The sequence below is a fragment of the Blastomyces dermatitidis genome (genome assembly GCF_000003525.1).
Source record: "Blastomyces dermatitidis ER-3 genomic scaffold supercont1.3, whole genome shotgun sequence".
In the NCBI taxonomy this organism is placed as follows: domain Eukaryota; kingdom Fungi; phylum Ascomycota; class Eurotiomycetes; order Onygenales; family Ajellomycetaceae; genus Blastomyces; species Blastomyces dermatitidis.
Genome location: NW_025544776.1, coordinates 4,334,012 through 4,357,621, shown reverse-complemented (window position 1 = coordinate 4,357,621; position 23,610 = coordinate 4,334,012). Strand labels below are relative to the sequence as shown.

Genomic DNA, 23,610 nt, shown 5'->3' with positions numbered 1-23,610 from the left:
GGACCATTCGAGGCCGGAACCCTGCCATGGCAGAGGCGAGGGTTATATAGAATCGCTGAGTTTCTTTGGAATTTAACGAATGGTATAATTACTACTTATTTACTATTTAGTTCGTTGTTCGTTTGGTTTGACTAGGTTGTATTTCTTGCTTGCATACTGGCTCGTTACTGCTGGCTGATAGGGGGATCTTAGTATTTAACTAGATAGCGATGATGGGATAACCCACTCCGCACATGGACAAAAGAACATGGAGCAGAAGTAGGAGCAACAGAAAGCCCGCAAAAAAAAAAAAAAAAAAAACCATTGGACGGTAGGTACCAAACAGTTAATGTGAATAATTATAATCCTTGCTCCCTGAAACGCCTGCTGGAGGTTCCAAGGCGATACAACGGGCCATATGAGAAATGCCCGGAAACAATAGCAAGAATAATTTCTCATTTCTAATACAGCCCCGATATGTACACCACACAAAAATTAAACTCAAAAAAAGGAAACGAAACAAATAAGAACATCTTTGCAGAGAGTTAACGGAAAGAAGGGAGGGAAATTGACAAAAAGGGTAAAATAATAATCGACCAATGTTCTGCCAACATGATCATGAAGCAGGCGGCGGTGCCTGTTGTTTACGAAACGAGACTTTCTCAACGGAGACGGTTTCCGCCCCCTGTGCGTCCTTGCGTAGCTGGTACACGTATAGAACGAGCACATCACCTTGCACCTGTATAGAGAATTAATCAGCCGTCCATTCGTGTCCTGAATGAAACACGGATCCACCCCGTCTGGTGCGGGCGGCCGAAAAGATATATGAATAAAAAAAAAAAAAAAAAAAAAAAAAAACTCACATCCATCAAACAAAAACTGGGCGTCTGCTCCTCTTCCTCCAACCCACCCTGTGTCGTAAAAGCCCCAGTAGCACTGCCCGGGTTGACGAAGAATCTGCCTTCCAACTCGTACGCCTCGAATTTATGTGTCCCGCCCCACAACAGCACATCGACATCCATCTGCCGCGCGGCTATGAGCAGAGAGTCCGGATCGCCGGGCGGTATGATGGTGTGGCCATGGGTAAAGCCGATGCGCAGGCTGCCGTGAGTAACAACTTTGGAGAGGGGGAGATTGGGTGAGTCGACGTCGAAGTCGCCCTTCACTAGCTGGAGGTCCGGGGCGATCTGGCGGAGGAATTCGAAGGTGTCGCGATCGGTGAGGTTGCCCAGGCAGAGGATCTGGCCGATTTTACCGGGGGTGAGGAGCTTTTTGAACTGTATTGGTTGTTTGGTTAGTCCATTGAGATGATGTTTGTGGTTTAGCTAGCTAGCTCCAGCGAGCTGCTTTTCTACGGCGGGGCAACAAGGCATGGGGGAGATGGTTTTCTGCGAACCTTTGCAGGAATATCCTATTGTTATTATTAACATCATTGCAGGTGGATGTTAGCACAATAATTGGAGGTCTTCTTCTCCTCAAGCATTCAAAGGAATGGAGTTGGGTGACGATAAGACATATAGGGAGCGGGGATACAACATACCGGAGCGCGGTCAGGGACGAAGAGGTCGCCGATGGCCAGGACCAGACGAGAGGTCATACTTGAGGGAATGGTCCTCAACAACCCATTCCTGGACGATGGTACTGAGGTGGGATGGTAACAGCCTTCTTCTTCCTCGCTTGTCGTCGTCTCCCGGAGTTAGATTCGTTGTATCTACTCCTTGTTCTGTTCTGTCCGGTTGTTGCGACTGCTGACGCCTAACCGCCCCGGTCCTGCGGCTACGGCGTCTATTTATCGAACGGGAAATGGGGTGTCTTAGCGCCTCAGCCGCCTCAGCCTTAGTAGCGCATTTCCTAGCTGGAATATCCCCAAGTCGAACATGGGGAAGTTCTGCTATTATTAGGACTCTTTTTTAATTTGCTGGCAGCCGAGTAGAAGGGATATAATCAGGCAATTGGACGGACAAATTGATCACCCTGTAACTGGGCTCCCCGTGGCAGGTCTTTTTCTACAATGATTCGTTCGAAAAACGATCGCAAGCTGATGCAGGCAGAGTTACATCTATGCTTGATACTCAATGAATGTCTACTCGTTGCAGCAAGTTCACGGTACCGTCAGGCGCAATGCAAGGCTTATATTATCACTTAAGCTTATGACTCCCAAGGCTAGATAGATAGAACCTTGGACTAGCAGTTCCCGCACCGAACGACACGTTGAGATTTTGGCAGAGCTAGGTCTGCCTGAACTTTGGTGACCAGATGTGCGTTGAAGCTCCCAATGAGAAGGGCAGATCTTCTCGGTCGAGAACGGAATGACTCCAACTACTTCTGCCTTCCGTTTCAAATTTCCAATCGTCAGCTCTCTGGCGGATTGATTGCATGTAAGGGCAGATCATCAATTTCATTACCAGTACAGTCCAGTACTCCATTATGGCTGCTCACACCTCGCGCGGTCTCATCTCTCCCTGGTGGCCTATTAACTATAGCCTATGGTACAGCATTCAGGCTCTTTAGTCCGCGAATTGGGTAGGAATAGCTACCGTTGTCGGAAACCTCCGACGCCAGCGGCCAGCGGTCCTCCACTATTATCCTGGCCGAATAAGATGGTTTGGGGGTTTTTCTGTTCTATTGAAGACTAGTTAGAAGATATACATCGGAATTAACTACCAGCAGAGATATATTTGTATTTTTTAGGGAAAATGGTCAACCAGTAGTTGCTATGTACCAGAAATGAAATATTGCAGACATTTCCACCCCGAACGTTGGCACTTCTCTCATATTATTAGAAAATACTATTCATTCGTCTCACAGTTGACAGACTCAATCAAATAGAAAGGATATTACTTGTGGTTGATTCTGAATCCAATCCAATCCACCGCAAGATATATCCATATCTGTGTTGTTGTTGACTTTGGCCAAAACAAGAAATTAAGCCCTAATGGCAGGCTTTTTATTTAACAAAAAAGGATATTAATATTGCAAAGAAAAACGGAAAAGAAACGGAAAAAAGCAAAAAAAGAAAAAAAGAAAAAAAGACTCTCAATTAGATTCGACTGGTCCGGGTTATTTGACCAGACTGGGTATAAATATTTATTTCAACTCTCCCCTCGCTCTCGGTCGAAATATTTAATCCTCCAGCTCTATCTCGGCCTGCTAAATAATATATCTCTCCCTCCTCCAAGGTATAATAACTATACGCTGTACAACCCTTGCAGCCTCCGCATCTGCAGATTGGCTTGCGCAAAAACAGGGAAAACGAAGCACCAAAAGCATATGCTTAATAACCTTTCTTCGGCACTCCGAGCTGTGGCCCGGCTCAAGCCCGCGGGTGGAGAAATAATCGCCCTGGCTCCCTCACGGGCGAGTCCGCGGCTGAGCCTGATCTCTCGACATCTGGATCAGAGACTCCCTTTGCCGGCCTTGAACACGCCCTTTTCGACCGAGAGATCTGTGTCTGTCGAGCCTGACGACCTTGAATATAAACCCCTCCAGCGGACCCCGCCTCTCCTCAACCACAAGAATCCTCTTGCTCCCACTCCCACCAGCAATCGAAAAGATCCTGCTGCGAAAATGTCCGCCCAAGCCCCGCACTCGACGCTCCTGATCCCAGGCCCCATTGAATTCGACGATGCGGTGCTTCAGTCTATGTCCCATTATGCGTACGTACTTGCTTCTCCCTATATAGATATTATTATTTTCCCTTTGCTATACACATTTTCCCCAGTGTTCCGTCCGCATTCCGCATTGCTCTGCTCCTAACTAACCAAACTGAGCAGTGAGAGTCATGTTGGCCCCGCCTTCGTAAAAACATTTGGCGAATCCCTCGCTCTCCTTCGCCGCCTCTTCCAATCTACCTCCCCATCTTCCCAGCCGTTCCTCCTTGCCGGTAGCGGCACATTGGGCTGGGATCTTGTCTCCGCCAACCTGATCGAGCGCGGCGAAGATGCCCTCGTCCTGCACACCGGCTACTTCGGTGATTCCTTTGCCTCTTGCCTTGAAACCTACGGTGCCAAAGCCACCCAACTCAAGGCCCCAATCGGCCAACAACCCTCCCTCGCCGAGATCGAGCAAGCCCTAACCGCAAAACCCTACAAACTCCTTACCGTCACCCACGTCGACACCTCCACCGGCGTCCTCGCAGATATCAAGTCCATCGCCGCCCTCGTCCGCCGCGTCAGCCCAGAAACCCTCGTCGTCGTCGACGGTGTCTGCAGCGTCGGCGCCGAGGAGATCGCCTTTGATGCCTGGGACCTCGACATCGTGCTTACCGCCAGCCAAAAGGCCATCGGCTGCCCGCCCGGTCTCAGCGTCGTCATGGCCTCCGGCCGCGCCATCCAGCGCTTCGAGAACCGCCAGTCCCCGCCCACCAGCTACTACGCCTCCATGGCAAACTGGCTGCCCATCATGCGCAACTACGAGGCTGGCAAGCCATCCTACTTCGCCACGCCCGCTACCCAGCTCGTGCACGCCCTCCACACCACCCTGACACAGGTAACCAGCAAGCCGCTGGCAGAGCGCTTTGCGGCTCACAAAGCTGCCTCGCAGCGTGTTAAGCAGGCTGTTGCTGAGCTGGGATTGCAGCAGCTGGCGACCAAACCCGAGGACCAGGCCAATGCCATGACGGCCATCCGGTTGCCCGAGGGCATGACGCCGCCAGATATCCTACCTGTGCTCGCGAAGAAGGGTGTTGTCTTTGCTGGGGGGTTGCACAAGGAGATTGCGTCTAAATATATCCGCTTCGGACATATGGGGGTCAGCGTAACGGGTCCCGGACGGGATGATATTGACAAGGCGATCGTTGCGATGAAGGAGGCGTTTGCGGAGGTGAAGAAGTAATTAGAGTCTCCCTTTTTTATCTTCCTTACTTTATTTTTCCTTTGTTCCATTGAAGGGAGTTCTGTTCTCTGAATATATTCTTTTTTATTTTCAAAATTACTTTAATATCAGTTTACGGTGTGAAAGTGATGGAACGGGCGGGTTTTCTTTCCGGGCGGAGGGGACTGGAGATTGTGTTTAGAGATACCTACATAAGAATGAACCGCTTTTGATATTCCACGAGCGGGGAAATTATGGGGTTTTGCATATAGGTAAAAGATGAAAGAATACAAAAAACCTGAAATTATAATTCCTTCCGCACTGTAAGCAAATATATCCTCTCAAGATAAAAAACAACAAAATAAGACATTCTTACATGCTACATGCACAATTACCCAATAATATACAGATAGTTACGGAGAAATTCGACGTGAGAACATGATCATTTCTTTTTCTAGCTTCAAGTATCTGGATCTAACTGTAGTGCTCAAGCGAGGAAGCTGGTTCGAGCACTCGCTATATATCCCTTTAGCGAAAAAGACGGGAGAAAATGAAACAAGCTGCCAAACCCTAGCATGGAGAACTTGGAGAAGAACCACGGGGAGTGTTCAGGGTAATGTAATGAAGATAACTGAAGCAGAACTAAAACACGGGGTGAGGGGCTGAGGAGAAGAAAACGTAAATAAATACGGAGTAAACAAAATAGAGAGGGTTAAAAATGATATCAACAGAAACGCAACTAATAGGGGAAAGAAGAAACAAAAAATAAGGGCAAAATACATACGGCGAAAAATAGAAACAGGTAGCATACTATCTATCATAAAAAAAGAAGGGAAATTAAAAAAAAAAAAAAGGAAAATATAGAAAAAGGGGCAGCACCCCTCCTCTCGTCGTTGGCCTACCAATCATCATCGTCCTGCGGCCTCATCGCGCTCTGCCTCTGCCTCAACGCCTCCGCAAGGCCACCCGCAAAACTAGTACTATTCATACTATTCGGGGTGGCACGACCACTCCCGCCCGACGAGTCGTGCGAGTTCATGCTGACCGCGCTGTCTCGCGGTGCCGGGGGCGGCGCGGGTTTACGGCCGGCAATTGGCCGTTTGGCTGGGGGAACGGGTGGGGTGGGTTTGGCTTTCGCTGCGGCGCGGGAGGCGCCGTTGGTTACCACAGGGTTTACGGGGTTGGCGTTGGAGACTGTGGAAGCTCTGGGAATGGCTGGGGGTGGAGGAGGTGGCGGGGGAGCGGCTGCTTGGGGGATTGGAGCTACGAGTTCTTCTAGATAGGCTTCGGGCGCCCAGCCTTGGGCAGAGGTTGTCGTGTTCATGCAAAGCCACCATCCTGGTAATTTCACGGGTTATTAGCATATTTTCGGTATGTGATTTGTGATTTTTTTCTTTTTTTTGGATAGAGATGCGAAAACAGGGGTGAGGGACGGGGGTTGGGGGTGTTATTAACGCTTACCGTTTCCTTCTTTTGCCATGATTTGGACTATTTCGCCCTTCTGGACGGAAAGCTCGTTAGAGCGCTCGCTGTTGAAATCATATAGGACCTTGGCGGTATGTTTTTTGACTGCCGGCGGTGCGGCCGGGGGAGGAGGTGGGGGTGCTCGAGCTTGCCCCGAGGCAGCCTGTGGTACAGGTCGGTAACCAGTATCTGCGGCTTGGGGGGTAGCTCGCGGCAGAGGTTGAGGTGCGGGTGTTGGCTTCGAAGCGGCTGGTCGTGAGGCCAGTTTTGATGGCCCTCCTCCAGGTCCCCCAGGCCGGAGCAATTTGCCCTTGGTGATGGGCTTGCCAGCAACCTGCCTCGGTCTCGGAGTCGGCTTTGATACAGAATCTGGTGGTTGGCCTTGACTGGTGTGGATTGTTCCACTTTTGTACAGATCATCTCGAACAACTGTCGAATCTTTCATTGTCTTAATCACAGCCAATTTGCCCGGCTTTTTGTTATATTCAATACTGGAGGCTTGTTAGCTCTGCAAGTAATAAATGTACTGGGAGAACAACTTACGTGTCGGCGAGTTTGAGATTGAGCTGACCGCGGAGTGCATTGGAAAGGTATGTAAAAAATTCAGTCTTGAATACACAGCTGATAAGAGGGTCCGGCTCCTGTGGAGATCCAACTCCAAGAGCAAACCAGTCATCTTTCAGTCTTGATGCGCTGACGAATTTGATTGCGCCGAGCGATATCGTTCGTTCCGCTGAAATGTTCAACTGATGATTTACGACACTTTGGACGACAATGTAAACATTGTTCGATGTCTTTTACAATGACACACGTTAGCCAAGGCATCAAAGTTATGCAAAAACGAGAGGCGCACATACCAGAATTAAAATTCGCGGAGAAGGTTTACTGGAACGGCCGAATTTGGTGACAAGGAGCTCACAGCGGCAGGAGAATAAAACATTTTCGGATTCTGGATGTTTCTGTTGCGTTAGGAATTCCACTTCACCGCATAAAAGTATTTTAAAGAAAATAGCACTTACTGCTAATGCGAATCGAATCCCTGATCATTTCTCCCGGGCCTCCAGCGTTGCTAACTCCAAGATAATCACCAAGGAATCTCCGCGAGCCAACGAGACTGTATCGGCGCCTTTCTTTCCTTCCACCAAGGATTTTGTGCCCCTGGTCTCGCAGTTTAATATATTCCAGCCCTCCAGTGACCCGTCTCCAGAATCTTTGGATTCGGATAGCACATTCAGTTCGGTACCGGAGGTAGTTTCGCCAAGCGCGCTGGATACGGATGGCCATGTTATGCCAGTATCTATCTCGCATGTGTTCAAGAGCGAAAAGGGTTTCGGGGGTTTTGATAAAGGCTTTCGTGGTGCCCATCTGGTACTCTTCTGCCGGGATGCTTGTGTCTTTCAAGATCTGCCTCGCTCCCGATTCAGCGTCCCCAGTCCAGGTGTAATCGCCGGCATATGAGGTCTTTGGCGACAGAAGGTAGAAGCGCTCGACAAATTTGTCGAAAGTTTGACGGTAGGCAAATCCAGCTCTGCGAATCCGGACGTTCTCTTGCAGACCAAGGTATTTAATTTGATGCATCACATTGCCAACATTGTACTCGGACGGAGATTTGTTGTCGTTCGGTTTTATAGTTCGGATATATGACGGTTGTGCCTTCATTAAAGTCGTAACAAGGTCGTTTGCAGATGCCTTGATCTTGTCACCCGCGGTTGGAGGTCGACGCTTGTCGTCCTGATTAACTTGGTTGGGGAAGAGCGCATGGATGAAGTCGTTGCTACTCGAGCCCACAAGGTTAAGTAGATCTTTTAGTAGCTGATCTTTATTTTTGTCTGTCATTCCGTCAACAGTGTAGCCGACGTCACCAGCGTAATGCTTGACAATAAATTGACCTTGCCGGGACTCGAAGTTTGGATTTTGACTCAGGAAATTTAGTCTTCCCACAAAGGTCTGGTCGGCGGCTCCGGAGTCGGCATGTGCAGTGGCACAGGCGTCGTTTAATGCCGCGAAAATCCCGGGGGGGCGCTTATCTTCAATCAAGGAGCAAACAACTTTGTTATCAAAGTAAGTAATGGGAGTCCACTTGATTTGTTCGCGGGCGTATTCTTCTTGTTCCGTCTTTAGCGTAAGCTGGATGAAGATTTGCTGCAGTTTTTCGTTGACGTAATTGATACAGAGCTGCTCAAATGAGTTCTTATCAAAAATCTCGAACCCGTAAATATCCAGGATACCGATTGAATTTTCTACGGCTTCCCTTGCTGCGAGTGAGGCATTAACTCGCTGAACGATCCAATCAAACATGTTGAAATAAAGGGCTTTCGCGAGTGCGTCTCGAACAGCGGTGGCCTGGACAACGTTCAAAGGAACTTCATACACAGACCCCCTGCGCCCACCTCTGGCTGTTTCCATAACCCTCAATGTAAGTGCTTTGTTTACCGCGGCAGCATCGACCTCTAATAGGTATGCGACGAAATCCACTACCGATTGATCTGTTATTGAAACGTTAGAATTGTCGTCTTCGAAAAATTGCATATTTCCAAGCCACAGAATGGCTGAAAGAATGCGGAAGATATTATCCTGCTCGGCCTGCGCTAAACCAATAATTTTCATGGCGTCTAATGTATCTTTGAAATCAGCAGCATCGTCTATACCAGGGACATCAAAACATTTAGAGCGACTTGTATACACATATGACTCTGGTTGTTGGATGCCGAAGTTTTCTGGAACATATGTTAGCTTGACGGAGTGGGCTCAGCTGAAAGCATAGACATTCCACATACCTCTATAAGTCTGCGGAGCAGCTTTGGTAAACTGATAAAATATATGGAAGTTTCGCTCATTTGTAATTTGACCAACCACTCTAGATTTCTCCAGGAGGTAGTTTGTAATCGTCGCGCCGACAGGCTCACCAACGGAGTTGAATTGCAGCTCTAGATATTTTCCGAAGCGTGACGAGTTATTATTCCGCAACGTTTTCGCATTGCCGAAGGATTCGAGAAGAGGATTGGTCGCCAGGACCATGTCCTTGGTATGTTGTATGGAAGAATCGCTGCCGCCCGATACGTTCGCAATATACTGCATCAGCCGCTTGGCAGCTTCGGTTTTGCCAGCACCGGATTCCCCTGAGATAATGACACATTGATTCTCCTTGTATGCTTTCATGTTATAATATCCTGCTTCCGCGACAGCGAAAACGTGCGGGGGGACTTCCAGTCGGTTTTTCCCGCGGTAGGAATCAAGAACTTTGTCGGTGTAAATACCCACTAAATCGACGATCAGTATGTCGCGCTCGATATTTGTGGTAAGCTAGGTGTGACTTACAGTCTCTAAACGGGTTAACAGAGACAAGTACATGGCCGATGTATGTCTATATTCCAGGAAGTTGTCAGCAGCCAGGTGAAAGGTACAAAGTTGTCGCCTAAGCTGGCATTTCGGAAGGCAGGCAGGCATACGTAAATCTCGCCATGTTCAAATCTCTTTTTCAAGTTCTCATTTATGGCCTCATTCGACACTTTACTGAGGAGTGTAAGATCTGACACTCCAACCTCCTTCTTCTTTGTGCTTTCGAATACGGCCTTCTTAACTTGAGGTTTCCCCCCTGCCCCGCCCTCACCATGCCTCGACCGACCAAAACCACGACTCTTCTTCTCCGGATCTCGAGGGCGTCGCGAGTGTCCCTACATGAATATAGTTAGGGATATAAATTGCACAATAAGACTGAGCGTAATATGAGGGGCTATAGTCCGCCAGGACTTACCATATTCTCTGGGTTGCGCCGGGTGCGTGTTTGGCTATTCTCGCCGGATTGGAGGGAATATAGACCACAACCTCCTGAAAGTATAAATGAACGGGCGCAAACAACGAAGCAAGAGCATAAATATTTGTCCTGTAGAAAAGCTTCTTATCCGGCAGAAAAAAAGAAGTACAGACTCAGAATGCAGAGGAAGCACAACGACGGCAGAAGAATAAAGTAATAAAGGATAGGTGGGTGGACAGTACTCCGTAGTTAGTTGCCTTTGACACTTCAACGTACGCGGTACCGGAACGATGATGCGGCGCTTACTGCAACTGCGCCACAACCGTGTGGCGTCTGGACAAGATTAGTTACATAATCCACGTAACTACATGCAATCATTCCAAGCGTTTTCTTTTCTTCTTCTAACGCTAAACCGTTTTAAGACCTCGGGTAGCTTTGGTGCCTGGCACAGCCTATATTATTTCTCAGTCTGAGCTTGGTAGTAGATACATACATAACATAACATCAGTCTCTTGTTCGTCATGAACCATACAAAGTTGATGATTTCGTATGTCCTACGTTCATACAGTCTGTACTGTTCAAGTGTGCTTTCCCAAAAAAGCCTCGAAACAAACGAGCCCAGCAACTGGGATAAATCTGTGGAGCGCCAATATCAAAATGTTAAAATCTATGTTAATGAAACTGTTCTAACCCAATTAAAGTGCGCTCACATACAGATTTTCCTCCAACAAGATCCCAGTTGAAGTTGTTGTTTGGAATCACCGCGATTTACTGAATCTCTCCCATTCTCATGCTCTTAGTTTGACAATAATGGACTCATACGCAACAGAACCAGAACATATTCCGGCCACTGACTTATATGCAGATGTTCCACTTTACGGGCGGTATCACCCTGCGCAGAGTGATTTTTGTGTGAAACCAAAGCCTCATTAATATACTGGGAACCAGTAATCGACTTATATCATGAATCTACCCGAATTTACCCTGCAGATGAAGGTGCCTGCAGATGAAGGTGTTCGTGGTGTGTTTGCTCTTGGGAATGTCGTTGCCAAATCAAGCAATCAGGGGAGATCGACTATTCGTTCGCTGATTTCCATGGGGTTGATGCATCTATATTGCTAAAAAGGTAATAGAGACATCAGAGTACCAGAGATTTACTTCACTGGCAAGACTTTGATTATTCTCATGGGCTGTTTTACGCTCCACCCGAAATAAGATCCAAGGCTGCCAAGTTATAATTCAAGAGAGGTTCCCTGGTATTGACGTGTACGGAGTATTGCAAGGCCATGACTTTCACAATGCCAAAAGTAGTCCTTCACACAAGCAGACATGGGTGTACTTCAACAGCTACATACTATCAAATTTGATGAATGCTAGGTTTGGGCCCATTTTACCTCAGATGCTAATATGCTCAGAGACAGTCAGATAAATCCTCTCAAGAGAGAGATTATAGAACTATTCCACACCAGCCCTGAGAAGTTAAGTCTGAACCTAGCATCCTTTCTTCTTTCCTTTACAAATCCTTACTTTGTGATTGATTGTAACAATTTTTGAAGAATTTTCTTGTACATTCTTCAATTGAATTGTTTTATGTCTATACTGTATTTGAAAACTTTCAAAATTGCACATAACACTTGTCTTTTGCACATCTGGTGGTATGAGGGGATTCTGATTGTTGCGCTCTGTCACAAGCCCTCTGGCTTCTGTTCACCCCTTTCCCACTTCAGATCAACTTGCAACATACAGAATACGTGCAAACCACTGTGCAAGCATCGCCAGAACCCGGCGCTTAAGGCGAGATGAGGTGACTTACTCCTGAGGAAGAGACTAATATTCTTATTGCCCTTAAAGACCATGAACAAACAGTCAGATAATACTCTCATCTCCTCAAACACTCAACCTTAATCCAGAAAGCCGCTGTCCATCACCTAGGTTTATCTCCAGAGAAATGTGAGACTGATGGTCTCAACAACTGGCTGTCTGAAAGCTTCAATGTCTATATCTCTATCATTGTTTGCAGCTACAAAGTGATGTTGATGCGGTTCTCAATATTGCATCAGGTTGGCAAATCATTTTGATTAGGCAATGCAGATGAAAAATATGATGTGAAGCAGACACTTATGCATGGATGAAGGAGAATTGTCCTTCCATATTAGTGTCTAAGCTCTATGAATTTGCTCTATCAACAGGCCAAAGTGTAAGTTTTCAGACCTGATATGCATCATCTGATCAGGAGTATATGACTCACAGAAATAATAGTTCACAGCTACTGAGAGACTGCCAGTCCTTCCTCAATATTTTCATTATCTTTGATGTTACATGCTTAAGCTGTTTAGATAGGAACCACCATCTAGATATGTTCCCTGTCAGGGCCCATGTTTGAGTGATCTCAAAGCTGGGTATCTTCTAATCTCATACTGGCTCACTGACTAGAGTGTGAATGCAATTGACACGAGTCTCTTTACTCCTCTCCATCAAGAGTTTGTGGGCATTCTGAAGCAGGAGGAGAAGCAGTCTTACAAGAACATACAATATCATTTTCAAAGAATATGAGTCCGAGATGGAAGAACAAGATGTTCTGGTTTTTGTTAGTGCTCACGTCACTGGCTGGTCTTTCTCAGATATCTTACAACCACATCTGGCCGGAATTCGCAGGAGACAGTGTTGACAGGGGGTGGTTTCTGAAGATCATAATGCACTTTTGGATGCAAAATATAGAAGCTTTTATAGTGAAGAAACTGGGAGACAAAACTGCCTATGATAAGAAGCTACAGGAGGAGTTTGATATTGCGCCTTACCACCTAGGCCATTCTGCCTCAGCTTTCTTGGTTCTCCCTTTCTATTGCCTCAAGAACTTCTCGATACATGTTTTCTTCCCCGTTCCTCTTTCGATGGATCTGAGTGGCTTTTCCAGACAAGCTGAGCCGGGCTAATATTTTTCTATCTATTGTAGTCGCCTCCTCGACTGCCGCGCTGTACGATGAAGAGGAATATCGATCCGCAGTGCTTCCTGCTCTATCAGCCGCCGCTACATGCAGACTCCTTTCGGATTCGGACAGGTTTTCTTTCGCTTCTTCTGCCGCCATCAGGATGCGTAGATCATGCTTGGCCTTTTCCATTCTTCTTTGGTGGGTGTGGTGTCCCTAGCAAACCGATAACAATCGTGCCACTTTCAGGACTGTTGGCCCAATTTGGAAAGTTCACCAAATCGCGATTGTGGAGATAGTAACATAGTAACTGTAGATGGTCGCGAAACTCTCGCGAGCTCTTTTGATCTTTTGTCTTCGTGCTCATTATAAAGCGGTCACAAATCCCAACCTGATAAGCTACTCTCCTTCGTCCACCATCGAGTATAACTAGATAACTTGATCATACCTAATTGCGGGAGGCTAGAATAGAAAACTTAACTAGACAGCGGGCTTGGGCAGTCTGGAGTGGATTGGCGGGGTAACTGAGTATAGTAGAAGATATTCAAGTATATACTCATGAATATCTGAATTATCTGGGTATTGGTGTAGAATATCTATAGTGAAGTAGCAGCAGGCATAACTCTATCTGAGGATACCGAGCTTGCCTTTCATAAGTTCCTACCAGAGTTGGCACCTCAACACGAGTATTTCAAGTAAATGATCTGGGAGAGGAATTAAATCAAAACGCGGTGGAGGGAGTCGCATCTTTAAATTCTAGATTAATATCTTTATACTCTAGCTAACGAACTCGATCTATCTAGTCTTGAGTAGAAAAAACGTAACTACATGCGCCGGGAAGACTTTGTACAGTACATGGCAACTGAGAAGAATTCTCGTGTTGGTTGCTGAGTGGAGAATTTAGTTTCCACAGCTGCGATATAAGAAAAGCAAGCATGGTATGTGGGTAAAATATGTTGGTATCGACAGCTAGAAAACCAAGTAAAATATACATGGAAGAATTGAAACGGTCAAGTAGGTATTGGAAACCATTTTGCAATGTAGATTTCCTCGTAAATCGATTGAATATCCCTCAAATAGATAAGTTTGATTACTGGGATGATCTTCAGATGGTATATCGATTGAACTTTATTTGGAGACTTGAGACGGTAATGGCGAAGAGGAAGACGGTTGCGAAGAGTCACTCAAAGGTTTGTATGCGGATGAGGAGACAATGGGACTAGAGTAATTGCCAGTCTCAGGAGCAGTCGTACTGTCGACACTCGCTTTCCTGGGCCATTTAAAATAGCCAACAACCTGAGATATCCAACCAGGCTTTTCGATCTCTTCCTCCTCTTCATCAACATCCCAAACATCCCGTGGTAAGATGCGTTTTATGCTTTTCGGCGACTGTTTCTCCAGCCTTGCTTTCAGCTGTATAACTTCCCGCTCTAACGCAACGAGACCGCGCCGCGCCGCCCTTTCGGACTCTTCCAATTCAGCGAGGCGTTCTGCTACATCCTCTCTTCTTGATGTTTCTTTCCTTCGTGCTCTGAACGCCTCGAATACTATCAAACCACCTGCAACCAGAAACAGAAATGTTTCACTAATAAATGTTGCTCCAGAATCAATGGCTTTCGCTTCTGAAAGTGGTCGGATTCGTATGGGCGGAGGCGGTTTCGGAGGCTCTTGGGCCTTTTCCTTTAGTTTTGCGGCAAGTGACTCTTCAAGCTTGGTTTGTGCTTCTGTTTTCACGGTCGTGATACCATGCTTTTGTTTGGTCGCGAGGGCTTCAGCAGCAGCCTCTCGCGCCACCTGTTTTTCTATCGCCGCAGCGTTCTGTAGGAGACCCAGCCGTAGGCGCATATCCATCCGGTGGAGGGACTGGGCAAAGGAAACACATAACCGTCGGAATCGCTCATGTTCACGCGCTTGTGCTTTGATTTGGTTCTTTGGTTTTTTTCGGTATCCAGTTAGCTTTCAAGGTCGCTAAGAACAGCGCAGATGCGCATTTGCTGGCTCCAGCTTACAGCAATAGGTTTTGACAATGTTCGGATGACCAGCGAGGATATTTTAAGAGTCACGGACATCCTTGGGTGAGTGTACGTTGTAAGTCTGTAGCTTTGAAGAGGGGTTCCACGATGTGCGGAATCATGCCAGTGAAGTTGCAGCAGCCTCCATTACTTGGAACCGGAGACTACACGACGTCCAGGGTCCGGCTGATGAACGGGATATCGGGCGATTTTAGGACGAGAGTCGGAAGTTCCGCTGCGTCAATGAATACTGCGTCGGTCGTTGCTGATTGGCTCTGAGCCCTCCGGTGGATTACATAAGGAGATGGCCTAAAAGGGCTTAGTCTGTGTTATCATTTTTCCGTTTCCGGGCCAATGTTTACAATATTCCACTTTGAGAAACTCAATCACTGTTCGATGTCGATTCCTTCACGGCTCCATGCGACAAGGCAGTAAATCGCTGCTACGGCATTCAATAATAGCCCAGCGTGTTGTGGCATTTAATAGAACACATCAAGGTTGCGGTGAATACTATTCTTTACTCTGCATGTTAGTATTGTGGATATCGCCTCGTCGCATCTTTGTTAGTTCTGTCAAGTCCTGCTATCCAAACTCTATGAGACGGCTAACCAAAATCACCTTGATTCAAACCAACAATATAGCCCGTGGCAAACTTCAAACCTGCTCTATGAGAAACCGAATTTTTGCTCTAAAATATATCACTTGTTAATATAATTTGAACTGTCCAACGATTCCTGCTTGTCGCGATCGCATGAGCTCGATAAAGGAGGTACCCTTGTACATACCACGATGGAGGCATTGTCACCTCGCTCAACCAACATTCTCTCCAAGCCCAAGACCGACCCTATAATGAAGGCGAGCGCCAAAGATGCACCGCCTCAAAAGGCGCGGTCCGCCAAAAACCACGCCCCCCCACCTCCTGCTACGGTTCGTGAGCCTGAAGATGGGGGGGAGGAATACATCACTGGCAAATTTTTAGGAAAAGGGGGATTTGCCGTATGTTATGAAGGGAGGCTTGCGCGAAATAACAGGGTATATGCGATGAAAGTGGTAAAATCGGAAATGAACCAGAGGAAAATGGAGGAGAAGGTATGAGATAACAATTTGGGGAAACCGACATTTTGCACCTTATGGTGTCTAACTTTCCGCACGTACAGTTCCGGACCGAGCTCCAGATACACTCAAAAATGCGCCATCCCAACATTGTTGGTTTCTACAGGGCATTTGCCTTCGAACAAAACACTTATGTCATTTTGGAATTGTGCCCCAATGGCTCGGTGTCGGATATGGTGAGGAAGCGGAAATACCTGAGCTTGCCCGAAGTCAGGAGATTTATGATTCAGCTTTGCGGGGCGGTTAAATATATGCATAAGAGAAACGTGGCCCATCGAGACCTGAAAATGGGGAATCTGTTTCTCGACCGGAATATGGACATCAAAGTTGGAGACTTTGGCCTAGCTGCTATTATCCTGTCGGAGAAGGACGAAAAGCGACGGAGAACACTATGTGGAACTCCAAATTATATTGCGCCGGAAGTTTTGGATAAGAGCAAGGGAGGCCATAATCAAAAGGTTGACATATGGTCGCTTGGCGTAATTTTGTGAGTGGACCTTACCAGCGGCTTGAATAACGTCAGTTCTGTGAATTAACCGTTGGTCCTAGTTTTGCCATGCTCACGGGATCCCCCCCATTTCAATCGAAGACGCAGGACGAAATCTACAAGAAAGTCAAAAATCTTACATATGTCTGGCCCAAGGAGTCCGAGGGTGCTAATTACATTCCAGTGGAGGCAAAGCACTTGGTCAGCTCCTGCCTGAATTTGAACGAGGATGAACGACCGGAGCCCGACCAGATTGTTGATCACGCATTTTTCAATATGTACAATGGCTGTATACCACGTCAACTGGACCCAGCCACACGCCTCGCTCCACCTACCTGGCTGACAACCCAAGACCCTCGAGGAGACCGTATGAGTCACGGATATAGTCTGGACCATGACTCGAAGTATCTGGGGAAAATAGCCCATGCGAAAAACTCCAATGAGCGATATCTTATTTGCAAAAACGAGTTTTACACAGAATGTGGGGTTGGTAGGACTTCTACTGGATCAATTAGGAGGCCAGCAGGGAAACGGTGTTCCAAATCTGCCTTCGCTGAATGTGCTGCTGAAGAAGAAAGGGGGATGCAGCCCATCGTCCCCATACCAGAAGATCTAGTCTACAGCTATTACACCGGATCCAATGGAGATTGGAGCCATACAACGGAAGAGGATGATGCTCAGCCCGATCCTGATAGTCCCATTGAGGGTGAAGTGCTTCCCAAAACGCGTAACGCATCGTATAAACAGCAAGCCGCCACAGTTGCTCGCATAACATCGGCTTTGGCTGCACAGATTCGCCGCAAAGAAGCTCAAACCCAAAGCCATGCAGCTCTCCTACGGCAGCAAGCTGTGCCACAACGACAGCCAACAATGAACCCCTCGTCTTCCCAACACCCTCAAGGTGATATTAAAGACACCGCAGAAAATGGCATTCAGACCGAGACCATTCCTCCCCAGCGGCTGCTGAATGAGCGACCAATCCGGGCACGGAGGGTAGTGTCTGGTTATTCTGCATCTGTCCGCGACAGGAACATATCGTTGACTTCCGCCTTGCCTAAATCCAATTCGGAACCAATTAATTTGACCATCGGAAAAACGAGATCACAGTCGAGGCTACAAATGGCAGCGTTGACGCGAGAGAGAAACGAATTAGCACTGGAAGCCAATGAAGTGAACCCGCTAGATATCAGAAATAAAGACATGTTTGCTTCGGTTCGCGGGATGCCTGCGAGAACAGTTAGAGTCGACCCGCGCGAGACAGAAAGACAGCGACCGTGGGAACAGCCAGTGAACTCACAGCAACAACAATCTCGTGATGTGAAACTGGATGAGAGGTCCAGGAGCGCTAACAGTAGTGGAAGTAATGGCAGCAAATCCACCAGCTCTTCTAACAAATCACGATCCACACTTGGGCTTAGTCCTCTAATACATCCCGACGAACATGCAGAACTTATGCCGGGGACGACCACCAGTGAAGTTTTGACTGATTTGAGAACATACCTTAGAAGCTTTGGGCATCTGGAATCATTGACAGCATCGACTTCAAGGACACGGCAACGGCAACAATTTTCATCACTCTCCGATCCACATCCCTATGTCGTCAAGTGGGTGGACTATACGAATAGGTACGGTATCGGGTACGTTTTGGACGACGGAAGCGTGGGCTGCGTTTTCAAAGCAGAGCACGGCCGCCCAGCCAGCTGCGTTGTGGTCCGGAATGGAGAACGGCATATCCGTCGGAAAGCCTATGCGAAAGAAAATCCTCGTAGTGCATATGCGGATGCCGATCAACTCGTGCCAAGGAATGGTCAACCTGTGGAATTTTATGAAAATGTTGATGTACAAGACAATTCATACTCTGGCGGTGGAACGAGAAGGGTGCTTGTTCAGCCGGATGCATTTGAAGTGAGGAATCAAAATGGCCCCGGTGGGCCCGGCATAAAAGTTCGGATGAATTCTGGAGTTGACTGTGCAAGGTGTGATGCGGAGAAAGTCAAACGAGTCAAGCTTGTCGACCAGTTCGGCAAATATATGATTGGAACATTGGGAAGGAGTGTGGATGAAAACTGCCCTCCCGAGGATGAGAGAAACTATAGATTTTCCGGCAAAATCGGTCAATATGTCAAATTCTATCAGCGACTAGGGAATGTTGGCATATGGGGTTTTGGGGATGGAGCGTTCCAGGTTCGTACTGTCTAGAGCAATCTGATATCGTGGAACTATCTAACTTTCTCTCCTATTCAATTATAGTTCAATTTTCCGGATCATACTAAACTTGTTATTTCACTGCCACGACATGGATCGCAAGGCTCGTCGGAGCCACAGCCTTGCCAGGCAGATTTTTATCATCTTTCTCCATCTGCGGCACGCTACCTATCAACCAGGGGCAGAATGCATCCAGCAGGTTTTGATACCAGAGCCGTTATATCTGAAAACCTGAACACCTATCTCGCCGCACTCTCAGGTCATCCTATCCACCCATCCGGAATTAGCAGCAGTCGGTTTTGCGATATATTAGAGGCGAATGCGTTCCGCGACAAATTAGACTTCGTTCAACAGGTTCTGCGGAGCTGGTTTGAGAGCAGGAGGTTAGGTAACAGAGTACTGCTACGGAATACATCATCGACGACCATTAATACTGGTCCAGATAAAACCATCCCTGACAACTTAACATCCAAACGAGGCTACCGCGGCGAAATATTTTGGGACGGTGCTCAGGAGAAATCCTGGTTGACGCCGTCTGGGGGTAAATTTGTGTGGGTTACTGTTGGCGCCCATGGCGGCGACGGCGAGTATTTTGCCGTACAGCTCAAGGGAAATCCTGAAGGCGGAACAGTCGAGTGCGTTGGCGCTGAACAGATACAAGATCTGCAAGATCAATTGATGGCGTTAACTGTGCGGTCGGGTTAAAAGGAGCTGGTGCTGGTGCTGGTGATACCATTTAATTATTTTCTTTTTTGCCCCTTTTTTGTGATATCCGAATACTACGTTCCGCTATGTTGATTGTTATCCTTTCTTGTTTTCTTTTCTCCTCTTTGGCTTGGTGTTTTGGGGTTCTTTTCTACTACTCATTTTTTTTTCTTTTCTTTTATATACACATTCTTCTTCAACTCAGCGTTTTGCATTTTTACTTCTCTGCATTCCCTCGCTCATCGAATGCCTTTGACCTTCATGGTTCATTTTAACGAAGTTACGCAGCGCCTGTCACTTTCTCCTGGTTTCTAGCATGGTACTAGGCCTTTCCGTTCTCTTGTTCATTTAACTGGCGTGACTGTGCTCTGATTCTTTGATTCTTCTGATCTTAACTTCTACCTTGAGTTGCCCATCTCCGGTCACGGATATGGGCATTCTTACTACTTTTTTTTTTTTTTTTTTTTTTTTTTTTTTTTTTTTTTTTTTTTTTTTTTTTTCCCTATTCTAGTCTACTCTATCCAGCAACCTGAGCGTGTAAATGTGCGAATCATTCTGAAATTGGACGGTTTCATTGTTCTATTGGTTCGTTCTCGATGTTCCCTATCGAGTTTTGCTACGGCGGCGAGTATAATTGGTGATAGTTGACTTGTGGTTGATGCGATGAGCAGTATATATATAGCATAGATATTCTCTATAGTAATTGAAGCGATGACACGGAATGTGAATAGCCGGCAGATATCTGAATTCATATCCACGCTTTTCCTCACCTAGAGCCGACGTAACGGGAATAGCTTATACCATAGAAAGCAATTCATAGTCATTCAAACTGAAATGTTTATACTCTATTTTAAAAATGATCTACACTCTACACTATCATAAAAATGGACGTAGACATATCAATCTACATACTGTATACTTTATTGCGCTCAGCTGTTCATGTTCAACGAGACTAGTATCCCGCTTTTCTCCTGTAAAGATTAATCAATGGCTCGCCCTTCTCCAATCGGCCCAAATTCACCTTTAACACATCCAAAGCCCTCTGCATATACTCAATCCCTAACGAACTTATATGGGGTGTAATATGCAAATTCGGTGCATCCCACAGCGGATGGTCAGCCGGCAGCGGCTCTGGTTCCGTTACATCAATCGCCGCCCCACCCAGCTCGCCAGACTTCAAACTCGCCATCAACGCGTCCTGGTCAATCACCTTGCCCCTGGAGATGTTGGTGAGGAAAGGACGGCGGGTGGTGCGGGTGCAGGATTTGGAGAGCAAGGCCATTTCTTCTGCACCGATGAGATATTCCGTCGAAGGCGTCAGCGGGACCGCCACTAGGAGGTGGTCCAGGTTCTGCGACAGGAAGTCGTGGAGAGCGGCTTTGTCGGTGCCGCTGTGCCAGGATATCGGTAGGCTGCCGTCGGGGTCACCGGTGTTCGGGACTATGTAGCCAGTATCTCGCCGGGATTCAGGGGTCGGCCGCGGAGAGACGGTAAATGCCAGCACTTGCATGCCCATGGCGACAGCGACACGGGCGACTGCGAACAAGCTGTGTTAGCGGTGGTATTTTTGCGCACGGGAATATTGTACTGGCCTCGAACGTTTCGCAATAATAGAAATGTAAAGAAGTCAAGGTGGGGGTAAGAAAAATTTAGAATTGACCGAAATTGTGGGGTTAATACCTTGCCGCCCAATACTTCCATACCCCAAAATGCCCACTCTTTTGCCTACATTATCCTCCATCTTGTTGATGAGGCTCTGATTATGCGTCCAAATATGCTTCCTTTGCCATTCGGAAGTTTGGTCATACATCTTGGAAGACACGAGCCAGTTCATCACCACCCATTCGGCGATCGGTGGGCCGTGGATGCCGGAGGTCGTTGTGAGATCAATATTAGTGTCTGTCACCAGCGGGTGGTTTAAGTAGCGGTCCATGCCCGCAGAGATTACATGGACCAGTTTCACACTAAATGCAAAAGATATGGCCCGTTAGTAATGACTTCTCAGGCGCAAGTGTTTAACTGGATTGTCGCATTGTCGCTAGTAGCAAGGAACAGGGTCGTTGCGTACTTGGGAATGTCCTCGAGTGTCGGCGCATAATGTAGCATACACAAAATGGTTGCTGAATTCAGGAGGTCTGCAAAAGCCAGAATAATTAGCAAAATTAAATTCAAATTGTTCCCAACTGAACGATGCCGAAGAAGGGAGCCATGAAAAACGAACGAAAAGAAATCGTAGAAGAAACCCGGATTACAAAATATACAACAAGGAGCGTATCAAATTGGGTATTATAGGTTCTTCATACTCAACATTATGACCGAACAAAAAAAAATAAATATGGTTGGATCATCGTACTGTACATTCACGTCTGGCAGCGCACATAACTAGTGGTAAATATATCGTGGGAGCAAGTTTACATGTTAGGATTAAACCCACCTTTTGGCACAGCACCATTGACCTGCGTTTCACGCTGCTGCTCAAAGTAAGACACTCGAATATGCGGAAAGCTTTTGCGGATATCATTTATCAAGGCGGCTGGTTCGGGGAACGGAAGTATCACCACAAGGTGTTCTTGCGACGAGGGAGCGTCACCCATTTGTTGACTTCGAGATTTTTGCTTGCTTGAGCCCGTCAATGTTCAGGCACTCTATTTATTTACATGCACTGACTTTAGTGTAGATGAAATGGCACAGGGCGGGACCTAGGGAGTAAGTTATATAAACATTAGCCTTTTCTAACCGCTCTCATACTCGGACACTTAGTTATTAGAGTTCTGAATAATAGTTAGTTAACCAACTAGTTATCTAAGAACCCCTGCCGAACGTACCTAGGGACGACTAATCAGACGCCCCATTGCGGGGTCTCTGTTTAAGGAACGGAACAGAGGGATGAGGACCCAGGGCTACGAAATATCACGATATCCGTATAGAGGTGTTTGTGAGCGAGTGCAGTCTAGATTGTTGATACCTATAATGGTATACAACGTATTCAGACAATAATGCAACGGCTAAACTTCCCTGAACCGTTATATATATTTGGCCAGTCAATTCATTTTGCCACTGTTGAGCGGCGGACGGGACAGGCCCTAAAAGACCCTAAAATGGGCCGACAGACAGTTTAAATCTGCTTATCATATAATGAACGCCCTCTGAGTCTCTGACCTCGGGTATCGAGTGGAGCATTGAAGAAGTGGATTAGTTTGAAACTGGAGGATTCGGCTTCGGCAGAGGATTATTATTGAGAATTTATTCTGAAGCTGCCGAGGGCGGACGGCGTACAGGCATAATGATCAATAGTTAATCGGCACCGGTAGTTGAAAGATTTAATTATGCCATGTCGGAAGCCAGTAAAGCCGAAGAAGCAAAACGACTGTGCTGAAGAAAGGTGAATTTCTCGGGGCTTGTAAATGCATCTGGATAGGGCTGTGTGTGTGGGGAAGAGATGAACGGGCTTCCAGGGCAAGGATGGTCAGACTCTAATTGCACATCATCTCTAACTATCGTCAGATGAAGAAGCATTAAACGCTACTGCGTACGCATAGTACTGTGTACATCTCCGGCGGCTATTGGCCTGGCCATGCATGGCCTTGGGCTAGTAGACAGCCCTTTTTTGGTCGTGCTATGCTTTAAGCTTTTTATCTCCATTGTACTGGATATCTGGCATTTGGAGCATGGACGTAATGTCGCGTTACTAGAGAATGATGGCTGAACGAGCCGTATGGCCTATGACTCTTGGTCAGTTTAAGTGATGTCGGAGGTAGGAACAAGAGCGAAAGAAGCATGATCAGTATGTTAATTACAAGGTCATTAGGTGGAGCGTGAGCGTCATTTGAAAGAGCTGACTTGAGAAATAGATAGGCAATGAACAAAATCAGTTACATTCAAAGTGAAACGAAGAAGGCAACAGAATCAGAGAGTAGAGAAGAGAGAGCTACGAGAGACGGAGAGAGGCAGAGCGGGAGAAACGATGCTAGAGCACAAATATCCGCCCGAATGATAAAGCGTACCTTTACGGCTTCCAATCCATGGATTATTGCTGAAACCACGAGAGATAAAATCGGAAAGGGAGAGACATTGAAAAATGGAAAGGAATGAAAGGCACGAAAGACAAAGGTTCAAATGGTGCCATTGAATGTGGTAGCTAGAAAGGGGTTG

At 46.9% G+C, this 23,610-nt stretch overlaps 7 protein-coding genes across 9 annotated transcripts; 2 read left to right on the top strand and 5 right to left on the bottom strand.

The window, feature by feature from the left end:
• Positions 1 to 20: 20 nt before the first annotated feature.
• BDCG_03183 (vacuolar protein sorting 29) lies at positions 21 to 3,203 on the bottom strand. Its single transcript, XM_045418784.1, has 6 exons — positions 2,702 to 3,203; positions 2,385 to 2,601; positions 1,520 to 2,308; positions 1,376 to 1,390; positions 843 to 1,256; positions 21 to 718 (listed from the first exon to the last, which is right to left on the bottom strand). The coding sequence occupies exons 3-6, from the start codon at positions 1,574 to 1,576 to the stop codon at positions 596 to 598; spliced, it is 609 nt and encodes a 202-aa protein (XP_045275277.1). The 5' UTR covers positions 1,577 to 2,308; positions 2,385 to 2,601; positions 2,702 to 3,203; the 3' UTR covers positions 21 to 595.
• BDCG_03182 (alanine-glyoxylate transaminase/(R)-3-amino-2-methylpropionate-pyruvate transaminase) lies at positions 2,825 to 5,288 on the top strand. Its single transcript, XM_045418783.1, has 2 exons — positions 2,825 to 3,635; positions 3,753 to 5,288. Exons 1-2 carry the CDS (start codon positions 3,250 to 3,252, stop codon positions 4,810 to 4,812), a joined length of 1,446 nt encoding a protein of 481 aa, XP_045275276.1. The 5' UTR covers positions 2,825 to 3,249; the 3' UTR covers positions 4,813 to 5,288.
• Positions 4,735 to 10,266, bottom strand: BDCG_03181 (myosin-1). Its single transcript, XM_045418782.1, has 10 exons — positions 10,010 to 10,266; positions 9,705 to 9,929; positions 9,574 to 9,619; positions 9,033 to 9,515; positions 7,275 to 8,972; positions 7,113 to 7,204; positions 6,799 to 7,049; positions 6,253 to 6,746; positions 5,004 to 6,129; positions 4,735 to 4,891 (listed from the first exon to the last, which is right to left on the bottom strand). Exons 1-9 carry the CDS (start codon positions 10,010 to 10,012, stop codon positions 5,690 to 5,692), a joined length of 3,732 nt encoding a protein of 1,243 aa, XP_045275275.1. The 5' UTR covers positions 10,013 to 10,266; the 3' UTR covers positions 4,735 to 4,891; positions 5,004 to 5,689.
• A 2,482-nt stretch (positions 10,267 to 12,748) lies between these two features.
• BDCG_03180 (uncharacterized protein) lies at positions 12,749 to 13,296 on the bottom strand. Its single transcript, XM_045418781.1, has one exon. The coding sequence runs from the start codon at positions 13,126 to 13,128 to the stop codon at positions 12,826 to 12,828; it is 303 nt and encodes a 100-aa protein (XP_045275274.1). The 5' UTR covers positions 13,129 to 13,296; the 3' UTR covers positions 12,749 to 12,825.
• Positions 13,297 to 13,656: 360 nt separating this feature from the next.
• Positions 13,657 to 15,530, bottom strand: BDCG_03179 (OPA3 domain-containing protein). Its single transcript, XM_045418780.1, has 2 exons — positions 14,946 to 15,530; positions 13,657 to 14,865 (listed from the first exon to the last, which is right to left on the bottom strand). Exons 1-2 carry the CDS (start codon positions 15,003 to 15,005, stop codon positions 14,065 to 14,067), a joined length of 861 nt encoding a protein of 286 aa, XP_045275273.1. The 5' UTR covers positions 15,006 to 15,530; the 3' UTR covers positions 13,657 to 14,064.
• BDCG_03178 lies at positions 15,336 to 20,310 on the top strand. Of its 2 annotated transcripts, none has more exons than XM_045418778.1 (5): positions 15,336 to 15,476; positions 15,590 to 16,037; positions 16,106 to 16,548; positions 16,611 to 18,732; positions 18,799 to 20,310. In XM_045418778.1, exons 2-5 carry the CDS (start codon positions 15,738 to 15,740, stop codon positions 19,456 to 19,458), a joined length of 3,525 nt encoding a protein of 1,174 aa, XP_045280341.1. In that variant the 5' UTR covers positions 15,336 to 15,476; positions 15,590 to 15,737; the 3' UTR covers positions 19,459 to 20,310. The 2 variants fall into 2 exon arrangements, with proteins under 2 accessions (XP_045280341.1, XP_045280342.1); XM_045418779.1 differs by having other exon boundaries at positions 15,336 to 15,510; positions 18,799 to 19,954.
• Positions 20,135 to 23,087, bottom strand: BDCG_03177 (the record flags this gene model as incomplete). 2 transcript variants are annotated; one of them, XM_045418777.1, is made up of 5 exons in its annotated part: positions 20,135 to 20,994; positions 21,139 to 21,422; positions 21,527 to 21,593; positions 21,893 to 22,157; positions 22,284 to 23,087. In XM_045418777.1, the coding sequence occupies 4 exons, from the start codon at positions 22,050 to 22,052 to the stop codon at positions 20,411 to 20,413; spliced, it is 1,095 nt and encodes a 364-aa protein (XP_045275272.1). The 2 variants fall into 2 exon arrangements, with proteins under 2 accessions (XP_045275272.1, XP_045280340.1); XM_045418776.1 differs by lacking the exon at positions 22,284 to 23,087 and adding an exon at positions 21,762 to 21,824 and having other exon boundaries at positions 20,411 to 20,994; positions 21,893 to 22,052.
• Between the last annotated feature and the right edge of the window lie 523 nt (positions 23,088 to 23,610).